Source organism: Entelurus aequoreus, linkage group LG01, assembly GCF_033978785.1.
Source record: "Entelurus aequoreus isolate RoL-2023_Sb linkage group LG01, RoL_Eaeq_v1.1, whole genome shotgun sequence".
In the NCBI taxonomy this organism is placed as follows: Eukaryota; Metazoa; Chordata; class Actinopteri; order Syngnathiformes; family Syngnathidae; genus Entelurus; species Entelurus aequoreus.
In genome coordinates this window covers 79,990,558-80,014,503 of record NC_084731.1, presented here as the reverse complement: position 1 = coordinate 80,014,503, position 23,946 = coordinate 79,990,558, and the positions used below count along the sequence as shown (strand labels likewise).

At 38.8% G+C, this 23,946-nt stretch overlaps 2 protein-coding genes across 4 annotated transcripts in view; both read right to left on the bottom strand.

The window, feature by feature from the left end:
- enpp4 (ectonucleotide pyrophosphatase/phosphodiesterase 4) overlaps positions 1 to 23,946 on the bottom strand; it is a 681,324-nt gene that overhangs the window by 31,625 nt on the left and 625,753 nt on the right. The window lies entirely within an intron of this gene.
- The window catches only part of LOC133657708 (metalloreductase STEAP3-like), a 43,318-nt gene that overhangs the window by 13,728 nt on the left and 5,644 nt on the right, over positions 1 to 23,946 (bottom strand). The window contains exons 1-2 of one of the 3 annotated variants that reach the window (XM_062059357.1): positions 9,631 to 9,866; positions 4,054 to 4,287 (exon numbers count right to left, since the gene is read on the bottom strand). In XM_062059357.1, the coding sequence (XP_061915341.1) occupies positions 4,054 to 4,281 (228 nt within the window). In that variant the 5' untranslated portion in view covers positions 4,282 to 4,287; positions 9,631 to 9,866. Of the gene's footprint in view, positions 1 to 4,053; positions 4,288 to 8,958; positions 9,075 to 9,630; positions 9,867 to 23,946 lie in introns of those variants that run through there. The other 2 variants (XM_062059347.1, XM_062059338.1) reach the window with 2 other exon arrangements.

Genomic DNA, 23,946 nt, shown 5'->3' with positions numbered 1-23,946 from the left:
TGTCATATCTCTGTGTCTGCAGAACTGCTTGTCATATACGGTGCCGGAGGACAACAACACTAACAGTAGGGGTGTGGGAAAAAAATCGATTCAAATTCGAATCTGGATTCTCACGTTGTGCGATTCAGAATCAATTCTCATTTGTAAAAAATCGTGTTTTTTTAAATGTATTTATTTATTTTTTCAATTTTTTTTTATTTTATTTTTTTAAAATTAATCAATCCAACAAAAAAATACACAGCAATACCATAAAAATGCAATCCAATTCCAAAACCAAATCCGACCCAGCAACACTCAGAACTGCAATAAACAGAGCAATTGAGAGGAGACAAACACGACACAGAACAAACCAAAAGTAGTGAAATAAAAATGAATATTATCAACAGCAGTATCAATATTAGTTACAATTTCAACATAGCAGTGATTAAAAATCCCTCATTGACATTATCATTAGACATTTGTAAAAAAAAGAAAAAAAGAACAATAGTGTCACAGTGGCTTACACTTGCATCGCATCTCATAAGCTTGACAACACATTGTGTCCAATATTTTCACAAAGATAAAATAAGTCATATTTTTGGTTCATTTAATAGTTAAAATTTTTTTTACATTATTGCAATCAGTTAATAAAACATTGTCCTTTACAATTATAAAAGCTTTTTACAAAAATCTACTACTCGGGCTTGCATGTCAGCAGACTGGGGTAGATCCTGCTGAAATCATATGTATTGAATGAATAGAGAATCGTTTTGAATCGGGAAAATATCGCTTTGGAATCGAGAATCGCGTTGAATCGAAAAAAATCAATTTTGAATCGAATCGGGACCCCAAGAATCGATATTGAATCGAATCGTGGGACACCCAAAGATTCGCAGCCCTAACTAATAGGCTCGTTTAGTGTTTTTCTTTGTGATTTTGAGGTAACGCTACTACTTGGTCGCATTTAAAAACTGCTCTGTACTGTTTTTCATGCTGTGTCTTAAAGTAATAGGATAGAATGGACGTGTTCAAGTGACATGTTTTGCAGTTTAGCCTACCCTTGTTAGATCGGTGTCTGACTTTTTTCAATCCAAACGAAGGAGTTCCTCTTTCTGGCACCGATTTCTCTTTGGGTTTTGTTGGTATAGCTTTTATTTTGGTCTACCGTCTTTGTAATGTTGTTGACATCCATCCTGCTGAATTAAAGTACTTTCAAATGACGTAAACATGCTCCCACAAGGTAGCAAGGTTGCTGCAGTTACATTAGCTGCAGCCGAGACGTAAACATTTCGATATAAACAAAAGAGATTGATATCGTACTATAGACATTTTTGTGTCATATACTACGATACATATCGTAAAATCGCATAGCACTATCTTGGAAGATAACGTACAACAAAACAAAGGATGGTGCCATTTTGAATATGGGGTGGACTTGTCCATTAATGCATGACATAGTAAAGTCAAACCTGTGTTAGCGGCTAGTTTTATCTGGCAGCCACAAAAATGTCCTCTACAGAGAAAAGCAGTGTTATAAAAACATTGTCTATCGCGGGCACATGGTCACTGAGAGATTATGCTCTAAAAAGGGCTAAAAGGATTAAGTAAGTGCGTACGTTACAACGCCGTTATCGATGCGTTTGATGTAATGTGGCACTACTTTTGACATGGTTTTATGTCAACAAGACAGCGTCAGAAGCACAGCAATTTCAATACAGGAAGTAACTTTTTTTTACTAATGAAACCAACAACCAGAACCACACAAGAATTAATTTGATTTGAAATAGGAAGAGGCAACATCACAAAGCAAACATTGCAGGATAAGTACACACATACACATATGCACACTACTACTACTACTACTACGTGGGAATAATGAACAACAAATCAAATAATTGACAAACTTGCAATTCTACAACACCCAGTTTGTGGACAAGGAAACAAGACAGCCATCGAAGCACATTCAATCTCTTTTAACTAGCACTGACACAATCCAGTGAAATGATTCAACAGAGCCGCTGCCACTGCCAACACACTGCCGCTGCTAAGCTATCAAACACAGCTTAGCTAAAATGCTGCTCTGAGCGCATTCTAGCTGATGTTAGTGATGGGTCCGGCAACACCGATGCATCGGCGCATGCGTCGAGCTCATAGAGCAACACCCTGTGTCGGTGCACGTACCGCTTTTAGAAAGTCACGTGACCGATCATGAGCTGTTTTGGTCACGTGACCGATACACTAACTGTGTCGCACTGCCGCCTCCTCTGTGCCCTGTGAGCGGGTAATTTCTACAGCCAGAGAAATAATAACTAAGAAGAGACGACTGAAGTGTTGATAACAACCAAACCTAACCCCCGCCCCCTCCTATATATCCCACACCCCAGATTGTAAATAATGTAAATAATTCAATGTATATACTCTGATGATTAACTTGTGTGATGACTGTATTATGATGATAGTATATATCTGTATCATGAATGGACCCCGACTTAAACAAGTTGAAAAACTTATTCGGGTGTTACCATTTAGTGGTCAATTGTACGGAATATGTACTTCACTGTGCAATCTACTAATAAAAGTTTTAATCAATCAATGAAAGAAATCGTCTAAAATTGAATACATTGGAAAAACTGTTTTTTTTTAAATAAAAATGTGTAAAAAATTGATTTTAAAAAATCCCAGTCCACAAGCATCCTCATTCACAACACGTTCTCTTAGATTTCCATGTTATGATACATGTTCACATTTTTTATTGACTGTATCTAAAAAAGATTAAAATATATTTTTATTTAAATTAAGATATTAAATAATCCTAAATGAAATACAATGACTTGGTTTATATTATTGTATATACTAGGTCGGGGGTCGGCAACCCGCGGCTCTAGAGCCGCATGCGGCTCTTTAGCGCCGCCCTAGTGGCTCTCTGGAGCTTTTTCAAAAATGTGTGAAAAATGGAAAAAGATGACGGGAAAAAAAATATTTTGGGTTTTAATATGGTTTCTGTAGGAGGACAAACATGACACAAACCTCCCTAATTGTTATAAAGCACACTGTTTATATTAAACATGCTTCACTGATTCCAGTATTTGGCGAGCGCCGTTTTGTCCTACTCATTTTGGCGGTCCTTGAACTCACCGTACTTTGTTTACATATATAACTGTCTCCGACTTCCTAGGACGTGTTTTATGCCACTTCTTTTTCTGTCTCATATTGTCCACCTCACTTTTAATGTTGTGCGTGAATGCACAAAGGTGAGTTTTGTTGATGTTATTGACTTGTGTGGAGTGCTAATCAGGCATATTTGGTCACTGCATGACTGCAAGCTAATCGATGCTAACATGCTATTTAGGCTAGCTATATGTACATATTGCATCATTATGCCTCATTTGTACGTATATTTGAGCTCATTTAGTTTCCTTTAAGTCCTCTTAATTCAATTCATATCTCATGACACACTATCTGTATGTAATATGGCTTTTAATTTTTTGCGGCTCCAGACAGATTTGTTTTTTGTATTTTTGCTCCAATATGGCTCTTTCAACATTTTGGGTTGCCGACCCCTGTACTAGGTCATAAAATCAGTGTCAGTTGAGTCGGTCCATAGGTTGCCTGTAGGGATTTTTAATGTCCAGCAGATGTCAGTATTTAGTGACACAGTATCGACACAGTATCAATACAGTTTTGCAATGTGTCAAAACGCTTCATGACGCCTCATCAACCCATCACTAGCTGACGTCACAAATCACAAGGCAGGAGGCACCACCTTTTTAAAAAGGTGCACACACACACACTCTGCTCTCATGAAACATATCTCAACTGCATATGAAGTTTAAAAAAAAAAAAGTAACACATCAATTACTTTCCCCTAATAGTAAAATGTATTAAAGAGCAATTCAATATATTTTTGGGGTAAAGTAACATGTAACTATAATTAATTACTTTTTTAAATTAATTTGCAAGACACTGGTTTAATTAAGTGTCTTGAAATGATTCCTTATTGGATGAAAAAGTTTAATACAAAAAAAATTAAGATTATGTTAATGAACAACAAGAAGCAAGCTGAATGTCTCTCACCTCTGCCTCTTCAGGAAACAGCATTAGACAGCGTTTGGGGGTTCGACTCCCCACGACCACCTGGTAACCAAAAGCCACCAGTCTCCTGGCAAGTGAGCGGGAAAAGTCGCCGGTGCCCAAGATGCCGACCAGTTGATCGCCGGCTTCAAACGCGCATCCTTCCAGAGGCCCGCATCCTCCTGCGTCACCTCGGCTCCGGATTAAAGCGCTTTGCATCTCATCCGGCATTGTGCGCTGACAAATAAGAGCAGATCCTTACTTTTGGTTTGTTGGCACACATATGAGCTGCATGCTGTCATTCTTGTGCTAATTCTGCATAGATTCGGGGTTAGATTAATTAAGCTGCAGTCAAAATTTTGAATTCCTATTATGTCTGCATCTCAAATGACATGTCCTACATCTGAGTCAGCGTGATCTTGCACAAAAGACAAATACTTGCAACATGACAGGGCACGTGGAAATGTATCACATTTATTATTGTTGTGGGGCAGCGTAGCTCGGTTGGTAGAGCGGCCGTGCCACCAACCTGAGGGTTCTAGGTTCGATCCCCGCTTCTGCTATCATAGTCACAGCTGTTGTGTCCTTGGGCAAGACACTTCGCCCACTTTCACCTAGTGCCACCCACACTGGTTTAAAAAATGTAACTTAGATAATGGGTTTCACTGTGTAAAGCACTTTGAGTCACTAGAGAAAAGCGCCACGTAAATATAATCCACTTCACTAATATACAAAATTGACCAGAAATTAGTGCATTTTCATCGGTTTTATCCATAACTTTCATCCAATCCATTTTTTCCATAACTTTCTTAATATTTATCACATGAAAATTATAATTATATCGCTGGAATCGTCTTTACAAGACCTGTGTGATACTACTTGGTTTATGTAAATCAATTACAAAAACCCCACAAATTATCTGTTTGGTAACTTTTCCCTTTGCCAACTTCAGAAATGTTTTAGTAACCACACTTGTTTCTTGTGAATGAATCCTTAAAGGCGCGCATGTTAAAGGCCTACTAAAATGATTTTTTTTTTATTCAAACGGGGATAGCAGATCCATTCTATGTGTCATACTTGATCATTTCGCGATATTGCCATATTTTTGCTGAAAGGATTTAGTAGAGAACATCGACGATAAAGTTGCAACATTTGGTCGCTGATAAAAAAAGCCTTGCCTGTACCGGAAGTAGCGTGACGTCAACAGTTGAAAGGCTCCTCACATTCAATGCAGCTAGAGCGTTTCGGACCGAGAAAGCGACGATTACCACATTAATTTGAGCGAGGATGAGGAACGTTAGAGTGAAGGACTAGAATGCAGTGCAAGACATATCTTTTTTCGCTCTGACCGTAACTTAGGTACAAGGTGGCTCGTTGGATTCCACACTCTCTCCTTTTTCTATTGTGGATCACGGATTTGTATTTTAAACCACCTCGGATACTGTATCCTCTTGAAAATGAGAGTCGAGAACGCGGAATAGACATTCACAGTGACTTTTATCTCCACGACAATACATCGACGAAGCTCTTTAGCTACTGAGCTAACGTGATAGCATCGGGCTCAAATGCAGATAGAAACTAAATAAATAAATCCCTGACTGGAAGGATAGACAGAAGATTAACAATACTATTAAACCATGGACATGTAACTACACGGTTAATGCTTTCCAGCCTGGCGAAGGTTAACAATGCTGTTGCTAACGGCGCCATTTAAGCTAACTTAGCAACCGGACCTCACAGAGCTATGCTAAAAACATTAGCTATCCACCTACGCCAGCCAGCCCTCATCTGCTCATTAACACCCGTGCTCACCTGCGTTCCAGCGATCGACGGTGCGACGAAGGACTTCACCCGATCACAGATGCGGTCACAGATGCGGTCGGCGAGACGGAGGAAGTTAAGGTGAGTTCGGCGGCTAGCGCGTCTGCTATCCATCTCTGTCCTCCTGGTTATGTTGCTGTAGTTCGCCGCTAATACACCGATCCCACCTACAACTTTCTTCTTTGCAGTCTCCATTGTTCATTAAACCTGTGTTTTTCAACCTTTTCTGAGCCAAGGCACATTTTTTTCATTTAAAAAATTTCGAGGCACACCACGAGCAGAAAACATAAACAAATTAAACTCAGCAGCCAATATTGACAATAAAAAGTTATTCTCGCAATTGTTGGATATTCAAACCATAACCAACCACTATATTGACAATAAAAAGTTATTCTTGCAATTGTTGGATATTCAAACCATAACCAACCATGCTTCACTAATAGCTCTTGTCTCAAAGTAGGTGTACTGTCATGACCTGTCACATCACGCCGTGACTTATTTGGAGTTTTTTGGTGTTTTTGTTCTTGTCTTGCGCTCCTATTTTGATGTTCATTGTCATGTCATGTACGGATGTACTTTGCGGACGCCGTCTGCGGCTCCACACGCTGTAAGTCTTTGCTGTTGTCCAGCAATCTGTCAACAACAACACGTCATTTGCAGACTATAATTACTGGTTTGCAAAAAAATATTTTTTTAACACAATTAGGTGGAATTACATAATCTCCCACGGCACACCAGACAATATCTCACGGTACACTAGTGTGCCGCGGCACAGTGGTTGAAAAACACTGCATTAAACAAATTGCAAAAGATTCACCAACACAGATGTCCAGAATACTGTGAAATTTTGAGATGAAAACAGAGTTTTTTGTATAGGATTCAATGTGTCCCCATACTTCCCGTTTCAACGATTGACGTCACGCGCATACGTCATCATACCGAGACGTTTTCAACCGGAAGTTTCGCGGGAAATTTAAAATTGCACTTTATAAGTTAACCCGGCCGTATTGGCATGTGTTGCAATGTTAAGATTTCATCATTGATATATAAACTATCAGACTGCGTGGTCGGTAGTAGTGGGTTTCAGTAGGCCTTTAAGGTAAAGTACCACTGATAGTCACACACACACTAGGTGTGGTGAAATTACCCTCTGCATTTGACCCATCCCCTTGTTCCACCCGCTGGGAGGTGAGGGGAGCAGTGAGAAGCAGCGGTGGCCGCACTCGGGAATCATTTTGGTGATTTAACCCCCAATTCCAACCCTTGATGCTGAGTGTCAAGCAGGGAGGTAATGGGTCCCATTTTTATAGTCTTTGCTATGACTCGGCCGGGGTTTGAACTCACGACCTACCAATGTCAGGCCGAACACTAACCCAGTGTTTTTCAACCACTGTTGTGGGAAATTATGCAACTTCACCTAATTGGTCCAAAAAATATTTTTTGCAAATCAATAATTATAATAATGTGACATTGCCTAGTGCCTGTGCTGTGCAGAGCTTGGCAGGGTAACCATGTAATACTCCATATCAGTAGGTGGTAGCAGGTAGTTCATTGCTTTGTAGAAGTCGGACCGCGTCGAGAATGGTTTGTCGTGATCCTTATATGCAGAGCACAGCGGGAGACAGCACGCAGGTAAAAAGGTATGTAATGCTTAAAGGCCTACTGAAACCCACCACTACCGACCACGCAGTCTGATAGTTTATATACCAATGATGAAATCTTAACATTCCAACACATGCCAATACGGCCAGGTTAACTTATAAAGTGCAATTTTAAATCTCCCGCGAAACTTCCGGTTGAAAACGTCTATGTATGATGACGTATGCGCGTGACGTCAATGGTTGAAACGGAAGTATTGGGACACCATTGTATCCAATACAAAAAGCTCTGTTTTCATCGCAAAATTCCACAGTATTCTGGACATCTGTGCTGGTGAATCTTTTGTAATTTGTTTAATGAACAATGAAGACTGCAAAGAAGAAAGCTGTAGGTGGGATCGGTGTATTAGCGGATGGCTGCAGCAACACAACCAGGAGGACTTTCGCTATCCGACGCTAGCCGCCGACCGCATCGATGAATGGGTGAAGTCCTTCGTCGCTCCGTCGATCGCTGGAACGCAGGGGAGCATGGGGGTTGATGAGCAGATGAGGGCTGGCTGGCATAGGTGGATAGCTAATGTTTTTAGCATAGCTCTGTGAGGTCCCGTAGCTAAGTTAGCTTCAATGGCGTCGTTAGCAACAGCATTGTTAAGCTTTGCCAGGCTGGAAAGCATTAACCGTGTAGTTACATGTCCATGGTTTAATAGTATTGTTGATGTTCTGTCTATCCTTCTAGTCAGGGGTTTATTTCTTTTGTTTCTATCTGCAGTTAAGCCTGATGCTATCACGTTAGCTCCGTAGCTAAAGAGCTTCGCCGATGTATTGTCGTGGAGATAAAAGTCACTGTGAATGTCCATTTTGCGTTCTCGACTCTCATTTTCAAGAGGATATCGTATCCGAGGTGGTTTAAAATACAAATCCGTGATCCACAATAGAAAAAGGAGAAAGTGTGGAATCCAATGTGCCCTTGTACCTAAGTTACGGTCAGAGCGAAAAAAGATACGTCCTGCACTGCACTCTAGTCCTTCACTCTCATGTTCCTCATCCACCAATCTTTCATCCTCGCTCAAATTAATGGGGTAATCGTCGCTTTCTCGGTCCGAATCGCTCTCGCTGCTGGTGTAAACAATGGGGAAAAGTGAGGAGCCTTTCAACCTGCGACGTCAGGCTACTTCCGGTACAGGCAAGGCTTTTTTTTATCAGCGACCAAAAGTTGCGAACTTTATCGTTGATGTTCTCTACTAAATCCTTTCAGCAAAAATATGGCAATATTGCAAAATGATCAAGTATGACACATAGATTGGATCTGCTATCCCGGTTTAAATAAAAACATTTCATTTCAGTAGGCCTTTAAAACAAAAATTAACAAAAGGCAAGTCCTGCTAGGAAAAGGCACTGAAGCATAGGGATGGCTATGCAAAACAAAAGTAAAACTGAACTGGCTACAAAGTAAACAAAAATAGAATGCTGGACGACAGCAAAAACTTACAGCGTGTGGAGTAGAGACGGCGTCCACAAAGTACATCCGTACATGAAATGACAATCAACAATGTCCCCACAAAGAAGGATAGCGTACGCACAACTTAAATAGTCTTGATAGCCAAAACAAAGCAGGTGCGGGCAACAGCACTCAAAGGAAGGCGTGAAGCTGCTACAGGAGAACACCAACAAAACAGGAAGGGTCACCAAAATAACAGCGCACAAGACAGGAACTAAAGCACTACACACAGGAAACAACAACAAACTCAAAATAAGGCTGGTGGAATTTAATTTTTTAACCTTTTCTGCTGGTGGTGTGCCTCCGTATTTTTTATTTATTTATTTATGTGCTTTGGCTCAAAAAAGGTTGAAAGACACTGCTCTAACCACGTGATGAACACAGTTTAATACAACATACATTGTAATACGGATAAAGTTATTACACAGAACTACAATTGTGAATTGTACGGAATATGTACTGTACGTGCAATCTACTAAAAAAAGTCTCAATCAATCAATCAATCAATCAAACAATACATTCAGGATGACAGCCTTTAAACGTTTTAATTATTCTCGAAATTATACAAACACAGTTAACTTTCGCCAACGTTGCTAGTCGTTATTACTCGTGGAAATAGCTATAATAACAAGAACGTTAAAAAGAAACTAAAAGTATAGTTACCGTAACGGCACCTTGCTGGACGTCCTTGGTCGAACACGAGAAAAGTTAACTCCGACCAAGTATTTTTGTACGACGCATGTAGTCGTTATATCGCAAAAAAAAGGCGTTTACTTTTCAGAACTATTGTTTATATTCTGTTCTCGGCATTAAAAGCAATGGCATTACGCCTTTTTAGTGGCTTCCGACGCCGCCACCTTGTTGCTTGTGTTTCTTTTCCTGATAAGATGACGACACTGCTTAGGTCACGCCCTAACCACGCCCCCACATGGTTGCAGAAGATAACAAGGGAACGAGCAGGAGAAGTGGGCGATACTGCAATTCTTGGTATCGACCCAAAACCAATTAAATACAGGACCAGTGAAACCAATGCTAATACCGATACATTTTACTTGACAATTGTCAAAATCGTGTACGTTTTTTTAAAATTATTATTTAATTATTATTTTGCCTTTAATTTGTTCATCAAATACCTTTTCATATTCATCAATAAACTTATTTGCATACAATTTAGCAATACTGTTTTCCATCGTCTATCACTATGGAGGGTCACATATTAAATAATAATCTTTAAACAATTACATATATGTGTCGTTAATTAATTTCAATTGTAATTGAATACATAAATGTGTTATTAAATGTGCCATTAGTTAATTTAATTTAAAAGTATATTTAGTTATTTAATCATTTCAATATTTAATTAATTATTTAATCCATCCCATCCATTTTCTACCGCTTGTCCCTTTCGGGGTCGCGGGGGGTGCTGGAGCCTATCTCAGCTGCATTCGGGCGGAAGGCGGGGTACACCCTGGACAAGTCGCTACCTCATCGCAGGGCCAACACAGATCCCGAAAGGGACAAGGGGTAGAAAATGGATGGAGTAAGTTTTTTTCATTCATTATTTTGCCTTTAATTTGTTCATCATGATCATGATGAAAACACAGGATAACGGTTTTAGACAAACAAATATACCTTTTTATAGTCATCAATAAACTTATTTACATACAATTTAACAATACTGCTATCGTCTATCACTATGGAGGGTCACATATTAAAAAAATTATCTTTAAATAATAACATATATGTGACAAAAATGTATTCAAATTGTAATTAAATACATAAATGGGTTATTAAATGTGCCAATAGTTAATTTAATTTAAAAGTACATTTATTTATTTAATCATTTAATTATTTCAATATTTAATGAAGTATTTAATAAATTGTTTATTTCCTTATTTAATAAATTATTTGAAGTGAAGTGAATTACATTTATAAAGCGCTTTTTCTCTAGTGACTCAAAGCACTTTACATAGCGAAACCCAATATCTAAGTTACATTTAAACCAGTGTGGTTGGCACTGGGAGCATGTGGGTAAAGTGTCTTGCCCAAGGACACAACGGCAGTGACTAGGATGGCAGAAGCGGGGCTCGAACCTGCAACCCTCAAGTTGCTGGTACGGCCGCTCTACCAACCGAGCTATACCGCCCCACATGATTTAATGATCTATTTAATTATTTCATAAACCTGTGTTATTTAATCTGTCAAAATCACCCATCAAACTCAGTGGGCGGGGCTAACAGGAATCTACTCCATTGATTGGTTTGGTTTGAAATCCTACTTGCCAACCTTGAGACCTCCGAATTCGGGAGATTGGAGCCGGGGGAGGGGGGGTGTTGAGGTGTAGGGGGCGGGGTTTGGTGTTAGCGGGGGGGGGGGGGGTGGAGGGTGGGGTGTATATTGTAGCCCGGAAGAGTTACGACTGCAAGGGGTTCTGGGTATTTGTTCTGTTGTGTTTATGTTGTGTTACGGTGCGGATGTTCTCCCGAAATGTGTTTGTCATTCTTGTTTGGTGTGGGTTCACAGTGTGGTGTATATTTGTAACAGTGTTAAACTTGTTTATACGGCTACCCTCAGTGTGACTTGTATGGCTGTTGATCAAGTATGTCTTGCAGTTACTCACGTGTGTCTGTAGAAGCCGCATACAACATGTTACTGGGCTGTTTGTATGGTGAAAAAGCGGACGCAACGACAGGTTGTAGAGGACACTAAAGGCAGTTGTCCGGGTGAAAATCGGGAGAAAATCGGGAGAAAATCGGGAGAATGGTTGTCCCGGGAGATTTTCGGGAGGGGCACTGAAATTTGTGAGTCTCCCGGAAAAATCGGGAGGGTTGGCAAGTGTGTTTGACATTTTTCCAAACATGGCGACGAAGGAGGATGTAGATGGGGAGTTGGTGGTAGATATTTTGGATCTTGCAGGGAATGTGGAAGCAAGACCTGCTGACACAGAACATCCATCCATCCATCCATTTTCTACCGCTTGTCCCTTAGTAGCAGGTAAATCAGAGGAATTTATTGTCGTTGTTGGGAGTTGTTTCCGCACTTTCCGACCAGTAAATTTCAAGAAGACAATTCAACCGCTGGATTAAAGATGATCTTTATTTATCTTCATTTTCTCTAACTGGAAAAGATTAGGCTGACATTGAATGGTTGTTCTGAGAAGTTTCGGGAAGTATGGGGTGGTTTCCTAAAATATGGTAGAAAATGGATGGATGTAAAGAAGAGATGTGGTTGAATTGTGGTTGATTGATGAGCCTTTTGTTTGCTTTTATGTATTGCTGCACCATGTTGAGGCCATTCGGAAGTGCAGCTGTCTGTGGCTTTATATCAATATTTTCCTGTACTTATTTGACTGATTTGTACTTTTTATTTACTTTTTTATTCTCGTCTTATTAGATTTTTTTAAATAAATGTTTTGGTTGGGGAGGGAATAACATTTGATTTGTATTGTCTTGTATTAATGTTAACTCTTGTCAAAAAATAAAATAAAAAAATCAATACACAAATGTTGATTTAAAAAAAGAAGACAATTTAAACACAATTGCAAGTGATTAACCAATCAGGTGTTGGAATCCGCCCACTGACTTTGATGGATAATTAAATAAATCATGAAATAATTCATTTAATAATGAAATAATTAATTTAATCATGAAATCATTCATTTTCTCTACCTACAGTATAAAAAACAGCATCTATCTATATCTTAACACAAAAAACATTGACTTTTGTGTTGTTTGGGAAGAGTTGGTAATGTTTATGTGCAGTAAAACTTTTCATGAACTCAACTCACCTTAATGTTTGTTCCTAAATTTTTGTTGGACGTCTGAGATGAAAAGAGCAGTTTTGGTTTTGGTTTACAAAGTAAACAACTAAAAACTAAGGTTTTGGGCATTGTTTTCTCTAAACGCATACATTTGTCTAAATGTGGCCAAAGACACGCATTATTGTGGGTTTCCTGCACGTCATCTTCATCACTAAAGGAAAAATGTAATCTGTGGGAGAGAATCTCTCTGCTATTTTCAAGAATGTTTCTTTTTTTTGAGTGGTCAGCTTGAAGCGTTCCTCTGTCTCCGACCCCCTTGTAGTCATGTGACATAAGTGCACGTCTGTTATGATTTTGCTTACTAGTTTCGATCACCCGCCTTATCTTGCTTCTGATTGGCCAGTCCGTACTGTTTCGCCCTAACCATAGCCAATTGTGACTCATCATACGAACACCAACCAATAATCATGGATATTTAACGTATGTAATGTTCTCATTCATCCAGGTCATTGGATTTTCTCCATATTTTTTTTTTGGCCTGGATTCACAGTCCATTTTCTCTCTTTGTGGCTTGTACCTTTGATGTTAGCTACCTAGCGACATGGGTCTAAAAGTAGCTAAGCTACAGGAATCCCTACTCGTTAAAAAAGTAGTTAAGCTAGTGGAAAATGTAGTTAAGCTACATAGATGTAGCTTGCTACTGCCCAGAACAGGGAACATATATTTGAAAGTGCTCAAACCTGAAACGAAAACAGTTTTTATAATTTTATTTTTGTCAATGCTGAAAGGTCTAAAGGCCATACCCCGAGTGGTTAGCATACACGTACTTGGCAACGGCAACTCTAGTCAGCTTGCACAGCAGGGTGCATTGAGGGCTCAGTTTCCTTCTCCAGTCTTGAGCCACGCAACGTTCATGGCCTCGGGCTCCGAGTTCCCCTGAGTCTTGTGAAGACGATAAACATCTCACATTGTCTAGTTCTTCCTGCCTAACTGTATTTGATATTAACCCCCGTTTTCTCCATCTTAAGAAGGATGTTGGCTGCTTAAAAACTGGCCCTGGGATTAGAATAATAAGCAACAGCAAAATTGTGTTAAAGGATGTCTGACCGAAGGTTACAGACTGTCAACATGACTTCATCATGTCTGCCTTTGCCACTTGCAAAAGGTTGAATCCCTCTGGCTCACAGCAGTGCATTAGTGTCATGCACACTTACACAATGACACACACGCACGCACACACACACGCACACGCACACACACACACACACACACACACACACACACACACACACACACACACACACACACACACACACACACACACATACATACATGAACACACACACACACACACACACACACACAATGTGCATGTCTGCTGTCCTGCCCTCCTGTCACTCTGACTCTGGTGCGGCCACTTGTTTGTCATGCAAGTTCTTTGAAACACATTTGCAATTTGGAGATCCTAGGGCAGCAGTCACTACTGTCTCTTTTTGCCCCAAAAACATGCATTATGCATTATAAATGGACTCTATAGGTCAGTGGTTCTCAAACGTTTTTCACCAAGTACCAGCTCAGAAAACCCTCATCTCTCCAAGTATCACCTTAATGGCCAACAGTAAAATACTGTACAGCAGCGTAGTAGGCCTAAATATTAGTTAAAAACATAAAAACAAGGCAGAGGTTTTATTTAACAAGTATATTTTTGGCAACTGTAACATTGCACACAGTTTGACCAGTAACACTGTGTTTGAATATATAATATCAAATATAAAACGTTTTTCCCCCATGTGATTGATTGATTCATTGAAGCTTTTATTAGTAGATTGCACAGTACAGTGCATATTCCGTACAATTGACCACTAAATGGTAACACCCGAATAAGTTTTTCAAATTGTTTAAGTCGGGGTCCACGTAAATCAATTCATGGTAATGTAGCTAGTTAAAGGGGCTGTTTGATACTTGCTCAAATGAAAATGTTTTAAACCCCACCCCCCAAAAAAAAAAATAAAAAAAAATATTTATATACTGTACTTTAGGTCAGGAAAAAGCCCAGAGGCTATTTCATCCCCACAAGCCTGTTTCGCAGGTTTCCCTGCTCTTCAGGGGATTTTATAAAATCTATAAAATAACATATATTTTTACGGTACATTGAAAAAGAGTACTGTATTGACAGTTACATTCTGTCAATAGAGTTGCCAGTTTGTCTATACTATAAAATCTACGGTTGTTGTTTTTACGATGTATTACTGTAAATCGAAAAATGATACCACCGTTTTTTTTCCGGTGAAAAAATGGCAGCTCAGTTGGCGGCATTTTACAGTAAAAACAGTGGTGCTGCTTTTCCATTTTACAGTAATATCATGTGAAAAATAACAATTCTTACAGTGAAAAAAACCTGCATAATTTTATCCATAAATCTATTGTAATTTTTGTATTGTACAAATTGATGGATAACTTGCTATGCAATCATAAGTCAAGAAGATATTCAGTTGTTTTTTTTCAACGTGTTTGGAAGGTACATATGATAATATAATGTTTGTTGCCTAATTAGATAATAATGAAGTTCAAGAGACATATGATTGCATCTAGTACTAGGGCTGTGAATCTTTGGGCACCACACGATTTGATTAGATTTGATTCTTGATTAAATTCTCGATTCAAAACGATTCTCGATTCAAAATCAATATGTTTTTAATAACATTTGATGCCAGTTCTATATTTAACTACATTCCCCCATAAATGGATAACAGCTCTGATACATTTCTATATTACTTAAAAGAAAACTGATTTTGTTTAATAAAATTCTACCCAAACATTTAATAATGTCAAATACAAATAAGACAACAAGAAAAGTATCCAACATGTCTCTTTTCTAAAGTAAATCTGTACAGCAGATATGATCATCTACATCAACAATATAATTTGTATGAGTGGCTGGACAAGACAAGATTCAAATAAATAAATTGATTGATTGATTGATTGAGACTTTTATTAGTAGGTTGCACAGTGAAGTACATATTCCGTACAATTGACCACTAAATGGTAACACCCGAATAAGTTTTTCAACTTGTTTAAGTCGGGGTCCACTTAAATTGATTCATGATACAGATATATACTATCATATATACTATCATCATAATACAGTCATCACACAAGATAATCACATTGAATTATTTACATTATTTACAATCAGGAGTGTGGAGGGGGGGTGGGGTGGGGGGGGGGGGGGTATGGACATCAAGTAGTGGACATAGAGAGAGAGAGAGAGAGAGAGAGAGAGAGAGAGGGATCAGAAGGCATAAGAAAAAGAATCTGCATTTGATTGTTTACATTTGATTATTAGCAATCCGGGGAGGGTGTTAGTTTAGGGTTGTAGCTGCCTGGAGGTGAACTTTTATAGCGGTTTTGAAGGAGGATAGAGATGCCCTTTCTTTTATACCTGTTGGGAGCGCATTCCACATTGATGTGGCATAGAAAGAGAATGAGTTAAGACCTTTGTTAGTTCGGAATCTGGGTTTAACGTGGTTAGTGGAGCACCCCCTGGTGTTGTGGTTATGGCGGTCATTTACGTTAAGGAAGTAGTTTGACATGTACTTCGGTATCAGGGAGGTGTAGCGGATTTTATAGACTAGGCTCAGTGCAAGTTGTTTAACTCTGTCCTCCACCTTGAGCCAGCCCACTTTAGAGAAGTGGGTAGGAGTGAGGTGGGATCTGGGGTGGAGGTCTAGAAGTAACCTGACTAGCTTGTTCTGAGATGTTTGGAGTTTAGATTTGAGGGTTTTGGAGGTGATATATATATATATAAATAAATAAATACATTTATATTTATATATACAGTACAGGCTAAAAGTTTGGACACACCCTCTCATTCAATGCGTTTTCTTTATTTTCACGACTATTTACATTGTAGATTGTCACTGAAGGCCTCAAAACTATGAATGAACACATGTGGAGTTATGTACTTAACAAGAAAAGGTGAAATAACTGAAAACATGTTTTATATTCTAGTTTCTTCAAAAAAAAAAAAAAAAAAAAAAAAAAAAAAATATATATATATATATATATATATATATATATATATATATATATATATATATATATATATAATTATAATATGTATTTTTTTATTGATTTTTGGCTTTTTTCGATTAAGAATCGTTACACGTAAGAATCGCGATTTGTTTGAAAACATTTTGACACCACTATGTAGTACATCCGTCCAAAACGGAAAGAACAAATACATTTAGTAAGAATAAGTACTTTATTGATACATATTATTTCTAGGCGTTCGAAGGCCATACAAAATGATGTAGTGGGCTAGATCTGGTCCCCGGGCCTTGAGTTTGACAACAGTGTTTTACACTGTAGAATAAAAATGCTGGTATTCATGACTGTCCCTCTCAGCTGTCTTATGCCTATAGGGTGCGCACAAAAGCAATAAGCCCAAAGTCTGCTAGTAAAAACTGGTAGGGGGAGAAAAACAGGTGAAGACATAGCAGCCACCAGAAAGGGATTAGACGAAGCAGGAAGTCAGAGGAGAGTAAATATTGGAGGTGCCTTTGAGCGGTATAAGGACCTTTGTAAACAATTACATTTCTTTTCCAAACACTGCTTTTGTAGCATAACATTATATTGTAACTAGTTTATATTAAAAGTAAACAATCCAGTCGTGGATTCCGCAAAACAAATACGATACCTAATGTTAGTAGCTAAACTTTGGCAATTAATCTCGCTATCATTAGCAAACAAACAGAACTCGTTTCACTTTGTTAACAGTGAAACCAGGTTTGTGTTTTCCACAAGCAAATTCGTTTTTTGTTTTGTTTTTGTCATGATAGTCTACAGGGGTTCTTAACCTTTTGGACCGTGGGGCCCTACTTTTACACTACACAAGGGCCCGGGCCCACTCAAATATTAACGCTGAATTATTCATCTTACCCTTGATTTGAATTGTATTTAATAATTATATCTAACCTACTTTCAGTTTACAAATTAACAATAATAAACTGCGTGCTTATTACAAAGATTATTATCAAGGCTTAGGTCAGGCTGATTACAAAATAAACAATCAAATATACCGCAAAATAAGGGACTCATAAACATTGATGAAAAATACATTTACATACAATTACGCAGTGCTAAAATAAATACATTCTAACTATATTAATAGTATTTAACAGTAATGCATATAAGAAACTGTCAATAAAATGTACCGTATTTTTCGGACTATAGGGCGCACATAAAATCCTTTCATTTTCTCAAAAATCGACAGTGCGCCTTGTGACTTAATGTACGGCATAATTCTGGTTGTGCTTACTGATTTCGAATCAAATTTTATTTGGTACATGGTGTAATGATAAGTGTGACCACACATAAGAGCGACGTGTAGACTGCAATATGATAAATAAATAAATAAATGGGTTATACTTGTATAGCGCTTTTCTACCTTCAAGGTACTCAAAGCGCTTTGACAGTATTTCCACATTCACCCATTCACACACACATTCACACACTGATGGAGGGAGCTGCCATGCAAGGCGCTAACCAGCACCCATCAGAGGCAAAGGGTGAAGTGTCTTGCCCAAGGACACAACAGATGTGACTAGGAAGGTAGAAGGTGGGAATTGAACCCCAGTAACCAGCAACACTCCGATTGCTGGCACAGCCACTCTACCAACTTCGCCACGCCGTCCCTATGATGGCAGTAAACAACACCAAAACTTAAAATGTTCCATTGAGAATATAGAACATTACACACAGCGCTCAAAAATCTGTCAAAATGTTTTAATAGGACTTTGGTAAGCTATAAAGCTGCACCGCTTGATGGATTGTACTATGCTTCAACATAGGAGTATTATTATGGTGTGTGTATAAGGACCACATAATGGCACCTATTAGCAGACATATTATCTGCCGTTTTGTTTTGCAATATTATGCAAAACCAACTTTTCTTACCTTCTGGTACCTGCTGATATGTATTTGGGATCTGCATAAGTCCTGAAAATGTGCACGCGTCCGCCATTGTAGTCTGTGACGACACCGTAATCATAAGCTTCTTATTTTTCTCTATCTTCTTGTTATGGGACATTCATCCTCCGCTGTTGCTATTTCTAATATAAAGTAGTGTAAAGTTCCTACAACAAAGATGACGGGGAGAAGACGCTGTCGAAGGTGAGCCACGTAAATAAGACCGCCCACAAAATGGCGCATCCTGAAGAGACACTCAGAAAGCTACTTGAAGATGACCTGTGAAATAATCTATGCAACACTTTCACCAAAGAACCACCATTACATGTTATGTGGACAACAAGATAGTGTTTTACATGTAGAAAAAAAATCCTAATATGACCCCTTTAATGCGCCTTATAATCCGGTGTGCCTTTTGTATGAAAAAAGACCTGACTAGACCCGCTCATCGGCAGTGCGACTTTTAATCCAATGCGCCCTATGGTCCGGAAAATACGGTAAATGCAAATGAAAATACAACGTCACCACTTTAGTCATAATTTTTGCGCTTAAGAAACCTCTCTGTGAGCTTCGCCCCAGACTTCTTCTGTTTGTTTGCGCTGGTCATTACTGCCACAGGTGGTGGAAAAGTGTATTACAACTGAGTGCCGCTGCGGCCCGGAGGAACAGATACTTTTTTGGCGGCCCTTTGTTTAAGTAGCGCTGGTCTATAACAGGGGTGTCCAAAGTGCGGCCAGGGGGGCCATTTGTGACCTGCAGCTAGTTGTTTAATGGCCGGCGACACATTGATATATATATACCGTATATTACCAAATAAACGCCCTTGGCCAAATAACCGCCCATGTCTTAATAGCCGCCCGGGGTCTGACCCCTTTTTGTGAATTAACCGCCTCTTCCTAATAACCGCCTATGTCCAAATAGCCGCCCATGGGCTGTTATTTGCATAATTTTGATTAAAATGCTACTGGGGTTGCGTTTGCTGCAGCATTATTGTTTTGATGGTTTTATAGAGTACTTGGTGCCATCATTTTAATTTTCCTGTATGCTGCTTTATTTAAAACTTGGAGTACTGTAGCCTTTATTTTATTTAAGTGACAGTATTATTGTTCTGTTTTGATGGTGGGTTTTATACTTGAGTACTTGGTACCATCATTTTATTTTTCCCAGTAGGCTGCTTTATTTAAAAAGTTTATTTATTTTTAGTATTGGTATTCTATTTGACAATTGTTGCACTACTGCCATGTTGAGGCTGTTGATCTCTTGTCTTTTGATAGCCTACCTCATGTTGATCTCTTGTTTTTTTGTTTGTATGTTTACATTAGCTTTTAAATTTAAAGTTTTTTGTACGAAAAAAAAATACTGGACAGTAACCATTGTAACCAAATAATGGCCTGGTGCAGGCTGGTGCAAAAATAAATAAAAGCCTTGTGCAAATAACCGCCTGCTTCTTTTAAACGCCTGTCTCTAAAATCGATTTTGTGAAATAAACGCCCGGGCTACTATTTGGTAATATACGGTATATATATATACAGTATATATATATTTAAAAAAACATAAAAAGTGGAATAAAAGAGGTGCAATGTGTAAGAAAGAGCTAGCTAAAATGCTAACATGAGTACAAGATGTTCATGTTTTAGAAATAAAACTTAGTTAAAGAATGTCATTGTGTGTTTAAGTTCTTTTTGAGCACATTCAACAACATCGTGATGATTCTGGTCATGATGAGTGTAAAATAAAGTATCATTGCAAGCCAAGGCAGTGCTGAAAAAGACACTAGAACTGACCTGGGAAAAATACGGCCCGCGGGCCACATGTGGCCCATTAAGATTTTCAATCCGGCCCTCCGGACGTTCCACATAATTTTTATTAGACCTTTAACATCAAAACTGTAGCCGCCATTATGATGTGCAGTGCTGTTTTTAAATTACCGTAAGTCTTGAACTATAGAAAGTATTTAAATGGTTGAAATCTGCACTTTTTTGAGTGTTATAAGAGTTATTACGGTAATCTACGTCACAGCAGCTCAGACGAGGAAAAAAGCAGAGTGGGAGGGGTTTGTTTTCAGAGCAGCCAGCCCGAAACGCATGTGTCAGGAACTTAGACTTAGACCTAGACAAAGTTTAATGATCTACTAGGCAAATTGTTCCACACAGTAGCTCAGTTACAAAGGATGTAAAGATAGATAGATAGATAGATAGTACTTTATTGATTCCTTTAGGAGAGTTCCCTCAGGAAAATTAAAATGGGAATGCAGGATGCATAAAGGATGCATAAAGGATAAAGGATGCAGAAGCAATTTTGTACAACACATTTCTGCATACAAGTGATAGTAAATCATATTGTAGGTGTTTATTATGCTTTGCAATTATATTTTGCTGTTTGTTACATTTTTGTTGTGTTTTGCTTGATTGTAAAAGATACACAACTATCGAGGACCTGGCCTGAGAAGTAAAAGAGGAGCGACGTTCATATGTTGTTAATATTCAGCGTTTTATTGTTCATAGTTAATATTGTAAATCCCACTTTCTTTATTTCAATGTACATTTCGGGTGTCCCATTTTAGTAAATAACTGTAAAATTCTGTTCCGGTTTTTTTGAGGTGGTCTCTCATAACTTTTTTAGAACTCTATCGGACATTGTGACTTTTGGTATAAGTGTTCCTGAAAAAACAGGACCCAAACACACATACTGTACAGCATATTTTTACAGATAAATGTGTATGTATCATTTATACACACATACATATTGGCCCCCCAGACACATTTTTTTTCTCTCAATGTGGCCCCCGAGTCAAAATATTTGCCCAGCTCTGCACTAGAAGATGGACAAGGTGTGCTTATCTGGCAGGTGAATCAGTGCAGCCGAGTCAAAGCATGTGATCGTAAAACGCCACCGCTCCGTGGACATGTGATACACGGCGTCAGTGTCACAAGGCGTCACACGGAAAGACGTTTCGTTTTGTGCAGAGTCCTCTCCGCCGTCGTCGACGATTAGGGTCACGTGTCGAGACGGGGTGGGCTGACTCTGCACGTTCTCGCCGCCGTGTCGATCTTTCACACGTCAACCGGCGTGACGCCTCGCATTAGCCACAACGTGACGGTCTCGTACCCCTGCGGAGCGAGCCCACCGATGGGAAGTTTTGTGCGGTCCCCAGACTTCAAGTGTTTGCGTTCGATAACCACGGACGATGACGCAATCTCAGCCTATGGTTTGTGTGCCATGCACCGTGACGAAAAGGACGGCGTGGCCGCAGGGGCGCATAATGTGGACAGCGTGTCGTGCGTGGCTCACCATGGCCCCAGGACACAGTTCACTGTACTAATCCCGGGTAAAGGTCATTTGTGCTGTCTTGGAGCGCGGTCGCTTCGCCTTTGTGAGTCTTTACGGTTTTTGTACGTGTCCTCGGAATCGACCTCCATATTGTTTTATACTTATAGCTTTTAGGTTGTTCCTCACCGCAAGCCACTCGTGTTTTCCAGGGCGGGGGGAGGTTAAATCTGAGCTGAACACAAGCTGAAATTGCTTGTTTGGGGCGTGGGGGTGCAGGGCTATGGCGGTGTGACCACCAGGCTTCAGCAAAGCTTCCCGGTCGCCCTCGGCCGATTGCATCACCTTGAGCTCTAAAGCCTCGCTGGTTGATGTGGGGACTGTGCTTCAATTTCAGGCGCTTAGTTTTCCAGCAAGGTTTTTTTTTTTTTTTAAGTATTTTGGTCTATAGTGGTAGACTTGATGACCAAACAAATACGAGCTGCTTATCAGGGGTAGGCATATCCATCGGTATCTGTATCGGATCAATACTAATGTGAAGATCGATATTTTTCAGCTTTATTCAGTTTATTTTCACAAATATCTGTGTGTTTGTTGTTTTGTTGTTCAATTATTACAATTATAATTACAATACTGGGATAGGATCCAGCATCACCAGCGACCCCGAGAGGGACGGGCAGTGGAAAATGGATGGATGGATGGATGGATGTTATTATTAGAGGGTACACCTAACGATTTGATTCCGATTCTAATTCCTTGGGGTGACGATTTGATTCAGAATCAAATCGTTTTTATTCTATTATATTGATTTGTTTTTATTGTTTTATTCTATTTTATTAATGTATTTTATTATGTTATTCTATTATTAATATTTGTTTGTTTATTGTTTAATTTTAAATGCTTGTAATTTGATTACTTTTATTGTTTCTTTTTTATGTGCAGCACTCCGGAGACAGTGTTGTTGTTAGTAGTGCTATATGTAAACAAAGGGGATTGGATTCTCGATTCAACAAGATTCTCGATTCAAACAGATTTTCGTAATGTATTATTTCCCCGATACCAATATTTTGCTTCTGGTACCAAAATACTTTTCAAAATAAAAGGGACCAAAACAAAAAAATCATTATTGGTTTTATTTTAACATAAACTCTTATAATACACTAAACATAATGTTTTTTATTGCAATCAACTAAGAATTTTGGCCTTAAAAAAGATAGTGAACATACTAGACAACTTGTCTTTTAGTAGTAAATAAGCAAACAAAGGCTCCTAATTAGGCTGATGACAGGAAAGGGATTCATATGGCCCCATTCGCCGCGGTTGACCTGACACGCGAAACGTGACAAATCGAGAAGGTGCACTTTCCACTTTAGCCGCAAGATGGCAATAGAATGTTGAATATCATAAAATGTGTTTTGTGGCAATTCCAACTTTGACCACAGCCTCAGTTGCTATGTAGAGTGGCGCTTTCCATCATTTATAGCAGACTCCATAGCAAAATGCTTAACCCTCCACCTTACTCTCAGGCGAGACCTACCCAGGAATGGGGCCATATGATTCCCCTCTTTACTGTGTGCAGTAACATATTGTGTCATTTCTGACTGTAATGTTTTTGTCAAAATTATGAGGGACAAGCATCAGAAAATGGATTATTAATCTACTTGTTCATTTACTGTTAATATCTGCTTACTTTCTGTTTTTACATGTTCCATCTACACTTTTGTTAAAATGTAATAATCACTTATTCTTCTGTTGTTTGGATTCTTTACGTTACTTTTGGATGACACCATAAATTTAGGTATCGATACGATACCAAGTAGTTACAGTTCTACTGTGTCCAAGGACATATTTCCCAGGTTTATAAACAATAAATTATGACACAAGTTTTTGTGATAATGAAATATATAAATCTAATCATTGTAGTATCGACTAGATACGCTCGATATATATATATATATATATATATATATATATATATATAT